At 39.3% G+C, this 13,266-nt stretch overlaps 1 protein-coding gene across 1 annotated transcript in view; it reads right to left on the reverse strand.

The window, feature by feature from the left end:
* LOC143027807 (uncharacterized) overlaps window positions 1–12,756 on the reverse strand; it is a 98,492-nt gene extending 85,736 nt beyond the window's left edge. The window contains exon 1 of the mRNA XM_076189393.1: window positions 10,719–12,756. Within this exon, the coding sequence (XP_076045508.1) occupies window positions 10,719–11,226 (508 nt within the window). The 5' untranslated portion in view covers window positions 11,227–12,756. The remainder of the gene's footprint in view (window positions 1–10,718) is intronic.
* Window positions 12,757–13,266: the final 510 nt, after the last annotated feature.

A 13,266-nucleotide genomic window follows, 5' to 3' on the forward strand; every position in this document is an offset into this window, starting at 1 on the left:
AGTACACACATACGTACACACATATAAAAACTATTCATATATACATAAAATTAACTCATACATACATTCATACATGCATACATACATACATACATACATACATACATTACCTGTACATACATACATACCTGTACATACATACATACATGTATAAGTACATACGTACACACATACGTGCACACATACACAAATATATACATTCATACAATATATAGATAGGTACACACACATACGTACATGAGTGCATGGATAATCATATAAATACATATACATACATATCTAACATAATAACCACTGAAAATGATCAACTAAAATCCTTGAAAGTATAGCCACGGCAAAGGAAGTACATAGCCGATGGGCAAAGACGCCATCCAAGGGCGTATATTTTTTTTCAAACTCGAAATTAACGATACATCCGACAAAGGAAGAAAAAAAGATAAATATCTGGCTTCCCCTTTCGACGACGGAGTTCGTTTGTTTAGGGAAACAAATATTTAATCCCCTCCTTTGGTTGTTTGCGAAAACAGAGAAAAACCACCCATGTTGGAGGTATTAATAAGGGTTAGGATAGTTGTCGTTTTAGTGAAAGTGTGCCCCGGAGCGAGCGTTTCCGATGGTCGCACGGCATTATTACAAAACGACTTGACGTCATTTGGCGGGAAAGCTGACACGCCGACCCTGCGCGCGCAGCTAAAAATCCTGCTTGTTCTCTCTTTTAATGATACATATTCACACTTACAGCAGCTTGCTTCATCTTGTTAAAACTCCCCTCACAATCGTGAGAAATAGAGAGAGAAAGAGAGATAGAAAAAGAGAAATAAGGGGGAACTGAAACGAACTCGATGGTTTTAGTAATAAGTAGGATTTTCTGTGAAAAATGTAAATGGCGTTAGAATGTGTAGTAAAGGTGCTGTTTCCTCCTTAGCCAACTTGTTTCCTAGAAAGAAGAAGCTTTTTATTTTGTCAAAGGAATTATTTACTAGTTTGGGCAAGTGTGCGTGTTGGAGTAGGTGAAGAATGTGTGTGTGTGTGTGTGTGTGTGATTCACCTTGGTCTTTGGATCACGTGTTGGACTCGTGATCGACAGCTATTTCCCTCCCGGAAGAGAGCTCAGAGCTCTAATGACCGATCTATGGGTAATGCTATGACCTTACACGCACACACACACCCAACTCCCCGCCAACGAGAGTTGGAGTAACGACTCGAAGCGCAGCGATACTGATATAATTTCAGCCCTGGGCAGGATTCGAACCTGGTACTGCCGGTACCACCGTACTGAGAGTCTGGGACTCTACCAACCGCGCCACCGTATATATGTGTGTGTGTGTGTGTGTGTGTGTGTGTGTGTGTGTGTGTGTGTTTGTTTACCTACCCATACCTAGCTATATAAAAACTATGATTCTAAGAAAGAAAACAAGTGCTTAGGTCTGCTACCACACAATATATTTTACTTTTTACTCTATCATATACAATAAATAAGATCATTATTCAGAAAACATTTGGAAATTATATTCATGTGCAAATCTTATTAAATAAGTCAGCTTAGAATTCTGAATTTATATATTAAAGGTTTCTTCCCCCTTATAAGGGAGGTAGCCAAGTTCAAAGACACGCACCCACTCCTACCCAATCCACTCCCACCCAATCCACTCCTACACATTCCACTCCTACCCAATCCACTCCCACTCAATCCACTCCCACCCATTCCACTCCTACCAAATCCACTCCCATCCATTCCACTCCCACCCAATCCACTCCCACCCATTCCATTCCCATCCAATCCACTCCCACTCAATCCACTCCCACCCAATCCACTCCCACCCATTCCACTCCCACCCATTCCACTCCCACCCAATCCACTCCCATTCACCACCCCTTCCCCCTCTCATCTTAGCTCCTCGTGGATGACGGGTCATACGTGTATCCCGCCAACTACCCGGACCAGAAGCAATGCAGCAAGGCACAGCACATCCACAGCAAGGCCGCTTCACTTGAGACGTTATCACACTGGGTAATTTTTCCTCCGACTGTTGGAGCAGATCTCCGACTCGCAGCTTTCGGGAAGGAATCTGATATGCTGAAGGAAAATAAGTTTCCTCCAGCATTATATCAAATGACATTCTATGTATTTTTGTTACAGAAACAAAATAGTTTGTCATAACGATTTTACGGCGGAAAAAGTGTTGGAGGTGGGTGGTACCGTCGATTAATTGGAGGTTGGATGAAAAATAACTCACTGTGATAGCCCCTTTAACGAGATTTCAAACTGTAAAATGATTACGTACAAAAGTATTACAAATATATATAATATATATATATATATATATATATATATATATATATACATATGTTTTTATCAACCACAAAGCACTTTAATTCTAAGCCATCAGCATCAGGTGTTCCGTAGAGGCAGCATGCAGAAATTGAAATGTGGTAAGACCAAGGACTCGAACCTGGGTAGCGCGTAACAAGTGCTGTAATTCACTGGGACCCAGTCGGTGTTGTACAAATATATATATATATATATATATATATATATATATATATATATATATATATATATATATATATATCAAAAGGGTTATTATAGGTCTTTATGATTTTAAAGAAAGTTGCAAGCAACAAAAATCGAAAAATATTTTCTCTTCAAAAGCGAACTAGACAAGTAATAATAGCATCAGATGTGAGAATTGTACATTTCGTCAGGAACATGCATGAAGCAACAAGGCCTGTAGTAGGCAATGAAACGGATAGACTTCTGTAAGTGCGCATCACGTGACTAATCTGTTTATATGTTTAACTATTTATATATTTTCACTTCTTTGTATTTTGGCTTATAACTTTCAAATGTGCTCTAATAGCTATTAGAGCACATTAACTATAGGTATTAGAGCAGATAAACTATAGCTATTAGCTATTAGAGCACATAAACTATAGTTTATCAATTCATTAAGCAGTTTGTGAAATGTCGGACTGTATAGCTAAGAGCCAAAACGGAGTGTAAATTAATAATAATAATAATAATAAAATTCTCGGTCCATGCCCTCCCAACAGCTGAATAAAACAGTTTGGAATTAGCCAAACCCTCCCCCCTCCCCACAAAAAAAAGTCATCAGAACGAAGGACTCAAACAACAATTTATTTTTCTTATTGTCATTTTTTTACATTTTTATTTTCTATTACATTTATCTGTTTAAACATTTATTGTTTTGCACGTGTCTTTGTTACGAACCGAATAGTTTGCTGTGAGTGGTGGTATTTTTATTTGTGAATAAATTTTCCTTATCTCTGTTCCTCCCGGTATCTCTCTCTCTCTCTCTCTCTCTCTCTCTCTCTCTCTCTCTCTCTCTCTCTCTCTCTCTCTCTCTCTCTCTCTCCCTCCCTTACTCACTCACTGTCACTATATACATGCAACTATACATACATATATGTACACATATGTACAGATATAAATACATTTATTTATGCAGTTATATATACATATATGTGAATGCATGTATGCACGAGCATGTATATATGTATCTATGTATATATGAGTATGTATGTACGAGTATGTATACATGTATATATATATGTATGTGTGTATGTATATACAGTATGTATGTATATATGTATCAACAAATCACTAAAACGCGTGAATGTAAGAATTCGCAGAAAACCACTTAAGAAATGAGACACTATGATCCGAATGTTTTCGTCTATTCAGACATTTTCAAGGAATACAGAATGATAAAAGGTGGGAACGTATATACAAAAAAGAAGTAGACAAGACAGGAATATGTGAGGTCACACAAGATAATTTTTCCGAGTGCATCAATGTGGGGACACACTGTGAGCTGCTACATAATCAACAATTTTCTTAACAATAAAATGATCAAGCTTATATAAACCTAAACTTATGTGTGTGTGTGTGTGTGTGTGTGTGTGTGTGTGTGTGTGTGTGTGTGCTAGCACTTATTCAGATTGGTCAAGCTGATTTCACTGATTTCTGATTTCACTCACATCGACAGCCATTCCAACGGACCATAACTTAACATTCAGCGCTTCCTACCACACAACATGCATACAACCTTACCGAGCAACCTGGATTAAGCCACAAGAATGAAGTACAAAGACTGTATCGTCCATCAGGGAATAGACCGATCCTGCAGTGGACTTTTAAGGATGATTAAAAAAATATATACAACCCACTTTAAGGCAAGATTGACTTTGTTGAAGTTAAGTTAAGTCAGTGAGGTCAGGTGAGGTCAGTGGGTCCCTCCCCACCCATTTTCTATTTGTCCGTGTGCTTTTCTTTTTTTTTCACATATATATATATATATATATATATATATATATATATATATGTATATATATATATATATATATATATATATAATATCTCTTCCTACGCAATGATTTTATAAGGTATAACTTATCATCAGGGCTATTATTACTATCATCATCATTATTATTATTATCATTATTAATATCATCATTATTGTGGTTTTTATTATTATTATGGTTATTGTTATTATTATTATTATCATTATTATTATTATTATTATTATTATTATTATTATTATTATTACTATTATCATTATTACTATTATTGTTGTTATTATTATTATTGTTATTATTATTATTATTATTATTATTATTATCATTATCATCATTATCATTATTATTGTTGTTGTTTTTGTTGTTACTAACTTCATTACCATCATTATTATATCTTTATTTTAGCTCCATTTCATTTACTCTCATCATTTCTTGGAGTCTCATAGACTCGTACAATACCCCCCTGCTTGCACTGAGTGGCATTATACGTGTTTGATAACCTCATTTACCTGACCATGACATTTATCTTATCTAATTCCAAATAGTTTCTGACTTTAAGCTATCACTGTTCTGATCTCTCTCCCTCCTAACGAGCCAAATATTTTAATTTATTTATTTATTTTTGTAAGTGTTCCTTACTAAAATCCGTTACTATCTAAAGTTACTATCTTTGCCTGTTCTTATCTATTATCTTTTTTCTTTCCCATTCCCTTTCTACGTCCTTGCCCATCCTTAGTAAGCAAATGTGACTCGTTCCCTTCCCATTGAGTCAACACGTGGTCAAATGGCGACGCACTCACGCATGCGCAGTGGTGTTTGCTCTTTACGTTTTTTGTTTGCCTCGGGTGAGTGATTGGTGGAGGGAGTGTGTGTGTGTGTTTGTGTGTGTGTGTGTGTGTGTGTGTGTGTGTGTGTGTGTGTGTGTGTGTGTGTGTATTCACCTCGGATCTGCTGCAGTCTCTGTCGAGACAGCCAGACACCACCCTACGGCAGTGAGCTCAGAGCTCATTATTTGCCGATCTGTGTGTGTGTGTGTGTGTGTGTGTGTGTGTGTGTGTGTGTGTGTGTGTGTGTGTGTTTCTTTCTTTTTAGGTTGGGGGTGGGTAACCTAAGAACACGCTACGACAATGCAAGCGAATTAAAGGAACTAGTTAAACAGTAAGGTTGGTACCAAGACTTATGTTTGAAAACTATATATCCATTAGCATACTAAAGATGAAAAAAATAGTAACTGAAATAGGGAAATAGATACACGCACCGTACCCCCTTCTCCTTCCCCCCCCCTCCCTCCCCTCTCTCCCTCCCTTCCCCTTCTCCCTCCCCCTCCCCCTCCCTCCCCCTCCCCCTCCCTCCCCTCCCCCCTTTTCTTTTACCTTGAGTAGGAATATGAGGATACAAAGGCCGTGTTGTAGGAAAGTATGTTGTGTAATTATTCAAAGATTTTTTTTTTTTTTAGAAAAAACGAAGACCAAATGATGTTAAATAAAGGAAGAAGATGATCTCAGAATTAGAAAGAGTAAGTTCTGAGACAAAAAAAAAAAAAAAACATATCCATGACCGTCAGCGAAGAGTTATATGTGAACTCGAAAAGAATGAAGAACAGTTGAACAGTAGAACAGATGAACATAGACACACTTAGCCCACGATCAGAACTACGAAAAGGAAAGGAAAAGGCATAAAGTGAGGAACCCATAGGGAAAATAACTGAAAATTAGCGGAGGAGAATAATGAAGAATATAAAAATGTGAAGATGGACAAATCCAGACTACAATTGCTACAAAAGAAAGGAAAAATATAAAAGGGAGAACTAAAGAACATAAGAATGGAGGAGACTACAAGAGACCATAAGGCCTATACTAGGCAGTTCCATGTCCATTACCACCTATCATCTCAATCCATAAAATCATTTAAGGAAGAACAACTCGGGGAAATAATGGAGAACAATAATGAAGAGGAGAACAGGTGAACACAAATAAATGAAGTCAACAATCAAAACTACAAAGACAAAGAAAGAGGCATAAAGGAAGCAAGAAGCTCTGAAAGGTGTGACGTCATTTTTTTTTTTTCTATATTTCATTTGTTTGCTATTTATTATGTAAACTGTTCACTTTCTGTTAACTTTCACATATCTATGATAAATTGGTGGCGGTGGAGGGTGGTATGGGAGATTTCTCCAAGGTTGACACTTTCAGGATAGGGTTTCGTCCGGTGGGATTTTGTCATGGTGGGGTTTTGTCATGGTGGGCTAATGTCTTGGTGGGCTAATATCCGTTCATCGAGCATCTACCCTCAAGGCTTAAAGAACTCACAGGACCACAAAGCCCAGCCTCACGAGCGGTTTTATTGATTCGATTTTAACATCGTGAAACTCCCCTTATCAGGAGCTAGGGCGGTGCCCCTTACAGAGGACTTTGTAGTGTGGGAATGAATGAACCATGCCCTTTGTCCAACTCGCTGGCGGCAAGGGTCGAACCACCGTCACCTCGACCTCCGTCGCAAACAGCGACGCTCTAACTCGTTCGGCCAGCGAGCATCCAAGCGTGTCCCCCCCAAACCGATAAAGTAATTCTCTGTAACGGAAATATACAAAATATTTGAGGTTTCCAGTATTTGGAATGGATTTTTTTACATCCGGAATGTTCCGGGCACCAGAAACGTGGTTTTTTTTTTTTTTTTTTTTTTTTTTTTTTTTTTTTTTTTTTTTTTTTTTTTTTTTTTTTTTTACTAAAGGGTAAATCCCTTAATCAAATTAGGATTCAAATTAAGGTCCATGTTAGTATCCAATAAAGGGGTCCAGATTTAGGGCCGTGTTAGTGGAAAGGGACGAGTCTGTGAGTACATTCCAAATGAAGATGGGTAAGACACCAGAGATGGATGAGCTATAGACGAGAAAGAATCATTAGACTGAAATGCAAAGAAAAACTGTGCGTGCATATACAAACATACGAACACATGTAAATACACACACGTATGCATACACGCACACACGCGCACGCATACCTGCATGAACACTGCATGCACATGTGTACATACACCTGTACACACATATTTGCATACACGCATACGCACGCACTTATATACACACATCCATACGTACACACAGTACGTACATATACACATACTTATATATACACACGTACATACATACATGCATACATACACACATGTATAGATACACACGTACAGGCATACATACACACATGTATACATACACACGCCCGTGCATGCATACATATATATATACATACATACACACATACATACTTATATACACACAGTACGTACATACACACTTATATACACACAAACGTACATACATTCATATATACATACATGCATACATACACACGTACATGCATACATACATACATACATACATACATACACATACATACATACATACTCGTACATTCGCAAACATGTAAACACACACATATATGCACATACACATATACACACCCACTAACGCACACACAAACACACACAAAAGTGTGTATGCGTGTGTGCAAACACACATCCAGTCATGGATTTACACACACACACACACACACACACACACACACACACACACACACACACACACACACACACACACACACACACACACACACACACACACACACACACACACACACACACACACGAAATATAATGATCTTATAATGTGTCTTACGGTGCACAAGATAGGAACCTTCCACCTACTGCGCATATTTGTGGGCAAAAACTCGCCTACCTTCTCTGTGACCTATAAACGATCCAAATCCAAGCATACTTGCTTTCATTCCTGCGCAAGAAGGTTTGAATCTCAAAAGGATAGCGTCTACCTCCCACTTGACGACAGCGCAAACTTCGAAAAATAATAATGAAATCCGACTCGGGATTTCTCCAGGGTCTTTTTATTAGTGTCACTATTATTATTGTTGTTTTTATTGTTACTGTTTATTGTTATTGTTATAATTTTATTATTGTTATTATTATTTTATTATTATTATTATCATTATTATTATCATTATTATTACTGTATTATTATTATTATTATTATTATTATCATCATCATTATCATTAGTTATTATTTTGATATTATTTTATTATTTTTATTATGATTATTATTATTATTTTCATTATTATTATTTTCATTATTATTATTTTATCATCATCATCATCATCATCATCATCATTTATTTTTAGCTCGAGAAAGGAACGTTACCGACTTTCGTTACCACTTTTTTCCTTTGGTAACACAATAGTAACGGTAACAAGAACTTTCACCTCTTCTGGAATCACCGATTTATGTCGTCGTCTTGCCGCTGTGCGCGTTATGACGTCACACTCCCTCCTTGATCGACGACAAAAACAAATATGGTGGGAAAGTCAACCACACACAAAACTATTTTGACTTTAAAGATAATCTTTCCTCTTACGACCTAGACACAGAAACAGTAAGTGTTTTTGTGGTAGCGGAGAATATAATGGCAGAAGGATTTGTTGTTACTGGGTGGAAGAGACTGAACGTGGAATTCCTTCTTCAAGTTCAGGGCAAAGATGGAAAAACCAGCGAAATGTTGGTCATTTAATGAAATATTAACGGTGTGTGGTTTTTTTAGTTTAATAAAATCAGCTGACGACAGCTACAAATACCTATGTATCCTTTGGTCTCCAAACGACGTCCAAAATGACAATTCGCATTTTAACAGATTTCTTTCCCAGTAGGTCCTCCCTTCTCCGAGTTTGGATACTTTGGTCCCTTCCCCCTATTCCACACTGCAATGACGTCATCTTTTCTCGCAATATTTTGTTAAGCCATGGCGGTTTTTTAAATAATATCAAAGGCTGGGTTGGGTTAGGTTAGGTTAGATTGTGTTTATTATGCAATATTTTATTATGCTATGTTATGTTATTTTATGTTATGTTTTATTGGGATAGGTTAGGTTAGATTGTGTTTGTATGTTATATTAATTTACGTTATATTGGATAGAAGTAGGCCAGGCTAGGTTAGGTTAGTGTAGGTTGAATTTGATTTAGACTAGACTATATTGAGTTAGGTTATATTGGGTTAGTTTACGACAGTACTGGTTAGAGTTAGGCATAGATAATGTATCTTAGATATAGGTTACATTAGGTTAGGTCATGATAGGTTAGATTAGAATAGGTGATGTTAGATCATGGTTTCATGATTGATTAGACTACGTTAGATTAGAATAGGTATTATTAGATTATGCTTAGATCCTTTTAGTGAAGTGCAGTAGTTTCCAACTCAGGGAGGCATCTATTGAGAAACAGTTCTATTCTCGCCGCTGGAAATGAGCTATTAAGCCAAACACAGGGGTGGCACATTCAGCCTTCACGCAATTCCCTCCCCCTCCCCCTCTCCCTCCACCTCCCCCTCCCCCTTCCCCTCTCCCTCCCCCTTCCCCCCTCTCCCTCCCCCTCCCGCCACCCTCAGGCGAATGCATTTTGGCTAATTATACCCTTGGCCTATTAGCGGGGGAGGGTCGTAGCTGTGGACAATTTCTCAACCCTCTCCCTATTTAGGGGTTCCATTTGAATAAGCACACGCACACACACACACACACACACACACACACACACACACACACACACACACACACACACACACACACACACACACACACACGACTTGACGGCGCAGTGGTAGCGATGATCGCGGCTGCCACTACGACGGTACGGGTTCGAATCCTGCCCAGGGCTGAATTATTTCAGCACCGCTGTGCTGCGAGTCGTTACTCCAACTTTCATGGGCAGTGAGTTGTGTGTGTGTGTGTATGTGTGTGCATTACACATAGATCGGTCATATCTGAGCTATGAGCTCTCTTGCGGGAAGGAAATAGCTGTTGATCACGAGCCCAACACGTGATCCAAGACCATGGTGAATCACACACACACACACATACACACACACGTCTATTGTGTGTAAGAATGCGCCAGTGTGCAATATACGTTATATCCGTTTACATTCGACCAAAGGATTAAAAAGGTAACGTATCAAACCAACTTCGCTTTTTTTTTTTTTTTTTTTTTTAATCTGCAAACGTCAAAATATCTTTGCGTTTTATATCAAGAAAATTAATGGCGAATTAAGAGAGGCCAAGACAATACGTATTTTGAGCGCATTGTTGACGTGTTCTTAGGGATGTCTAGAATACTGTGAGCAAAATCTTCTTCTAGGTATTCGAATTCACCAATTTGACGAGATTCAGCAAAGTGTTAAGCGACTTGTAGTCAACATGCAAATGCAGCTTACTAAAATTCTCACAGGAAAGTGAGCATACCTCATGCGTGCGGAGCACAGAGTAGACCCAGATTCCCAGGATCATTAATAACCACACCGGATACTCTTTTACCTCCCCCCCTCCCTCCTTCCCTCGTTTTGTACTCACCTGGGCAGGAAAGAATGGATCTCGGCCGGTGGGCTGGGCTGTAGACGAAGGCCGCCAGCCGATCATTCATAAGGTCCTCCTCAAGGCTCACAGGTTCCTGTAGCTGTGGAGGATGACTTCCCGGGTCGTGGAAGGGTTGCATTTGCACCTGCGAGGGGAAGCAACCCAATGGCGGCCCCCTGGGAAGAGGAGGAGCCCACGGGGGCTCAGGGGAAGTGAGGACGAACTGGGAGTAGCCAATCATGAGGGGACCTGCTCCTGGAGGGGGTGGGATGAGAGCCGTCCGGGTGGCGTGGTGGTGCTCCTCGCGGAAGGACGAGCTACTGCTGAGGGCGACCCTCGAGGCCAGGTGCTGCTGCTGTTGCTGGAAGAGGATGTGGCTGTGGATGGTGAGGGATGGGGTCGGGGCCGCGTGGACCTCCCAAGGGCTCAGGTAGCGTCTCTCGCTCTGGACGCGACGGACTGTCACACGGGGATTACGTCGTCGAGGTGGGGGCGTTGCTGACATCTTGAAGAAACGGACCGCTACAAGCAAACTGCGCCGTGGCGGCCCCAAAAGGCAGATGTAGTTTTCAGAGCCTGTAGAGCGTCAGCTGTATCTAATAACACGTATGAAAAGGTATTTGTAGCTGCTGGGAAGTATGAAGGCTGTGGTCGTAGTACCCTGTGCAAAGGCATGTAACAAAATTCGTTCTCTTGTATCAAACTCTTTGTTGGTATCAGTAATGATCGTTCGTCGGGACTTGAAAAAGTACCAATCGGATTTATGGTACCAATAACTTTCGATTACCAAGTTCAGTAGTTTTGTTACTAGCAAAAAACAAAAACAAAAACAAACTAGACTCGTGATCTTTTTTTTTTAATTATAAGAATATTAGTTTCTATGAGTCCGTGGCCACATGTGACCTCATGGAAGGATTCTTAGGGCTTTTGGCTCTCTGAGGCAAAGTGGACACACCGAAGGCTTCAACCGAAGACTTCAGAAAGACGGAAGCACTTGGATTATTACCTAAGCCGCGTTGAGGTCACCCAAGACGCCAAGCGTGTTAATGAAATTACAGGACTTAAGTTTCTTGCGGACTGTACTGACGTGACAATCACTCACTCGCGTCACGTGAACCTATGATCAACGTGTCTCTTTACTTCGTAAAACGTGGCTTTAGGCCTTGTTCACACGGATTAAATCCCCCTATGACAAGTTAACGAGTCGCTTTCGTGGGAGACGGTCAACTTGAAAGAGGAGGCGAGCTTTGTGTCTCCCTATGTAGTTGGGTTTTGTGACCACACGACAGCCTTCTCCTGTAGTTCGTTTCTTTCATCATCGTCAAAGTCCCGATCACATCTCCTGTGACTCCCAGGTCCCTCACAGGTCCCTCACGGGTCCCTCACGGGTCCCTCCCTCCCCACCCTTCCCTCTTGCCTCACGCCAAGGCACTCACGACACACGGGAAGAGATTCTCACCGTTTTATGTGAGACTCACACCATTTCACTCCTGAAATCGGACACTTTTTTTCCTTGTTGCTCTGTCATCACTTGGCTTGGTCAGTCTGCGTCATGTTACAACATAACACGAATTATCACTAAACCTTTTGTAACACTTAGCTTGGTTCTAGAATTATGCAATAGAATTATGTATTCAATCTAGAAAGCAGAAGATATTCATTCTTTACACTTGGAGAATCGGATCGTTTGTGAACGAGATTTCTGCTTCCTTGTTGCCTTGCTTATATCGATGATGTCATAGTTATTTATAGTAATGATGTCACTGTCGTTGCTGTGATTGGTCACTTCCGCTTGATATCAAATTAAACGCGAACACAGCGCATCCGCTAAAGGAAGAAAATAAGTCTTTTTTTTTCTGTACAAAATGTCAGCAAATTCTTGTTTCAAAATTTTTAGAATTTGATTTTTTCAAAGTGATCGCACCATCAGCTCCAGTTTACATTATAAGATTTTAATTCGTTACTTTCGTTGCCTTTCCAAAAATCTTTGTAAAGATTTTCGTCGTGGAAAATATTTACAAGACCTTTTCAGAACTAACTGAAAAAAGAAGAAAAGACATTAAATCAATTCCTGAAAAAAAAATCGAAAAAACACATGAAAGAGCATAACGATCTTAATAATTTAATAAACAAATGTACATAAATCAGAACTGTGTTGATGTTTCTATCTGTACAACAATTTAAAAAGTATATGTATAAGATGGGTCTAGGGGATTTCTAAATTTTAGAATTCTATACGTGGTGTATTTGTACCAATAGTCCGTAGCTTTAAATGCTTACTTGTTAATATAACCTTATATATATATATATATATATATATATATGTATATATATGAGAAATTCGCTAGTGAACAGCGACATCAATCAGATAATTTTTATGGCCGTCACGTATAGGACTCGAACCTACCGCTCTGACGCCAAGAGGCTGAGCGGTCTAAGGCACTGTCTCAGGAGCCTCTTGGCGTCAGAGCAGTAGGTTCGAGTCCTATACGCGACGGCCATAAAAATTATCTTATATATATATATATATATATATATGTGTATA

The sequence above is a fragment of the Oratosquilla oratoria genome, chromosome 8, assembly GCF_046742065.1.
Source record: "Oratosquilla oratoria isolate Oo_2021 chromosome 8, ASM4674206v1, whole genome shotgun sequence".
Lineage (NCBI taxonomy): Eukaryota > Metazoa > Arthropoda > Malacostraca > Stomatopoda > Squillidae > Oratosquilla > Oratosquilla oratoria.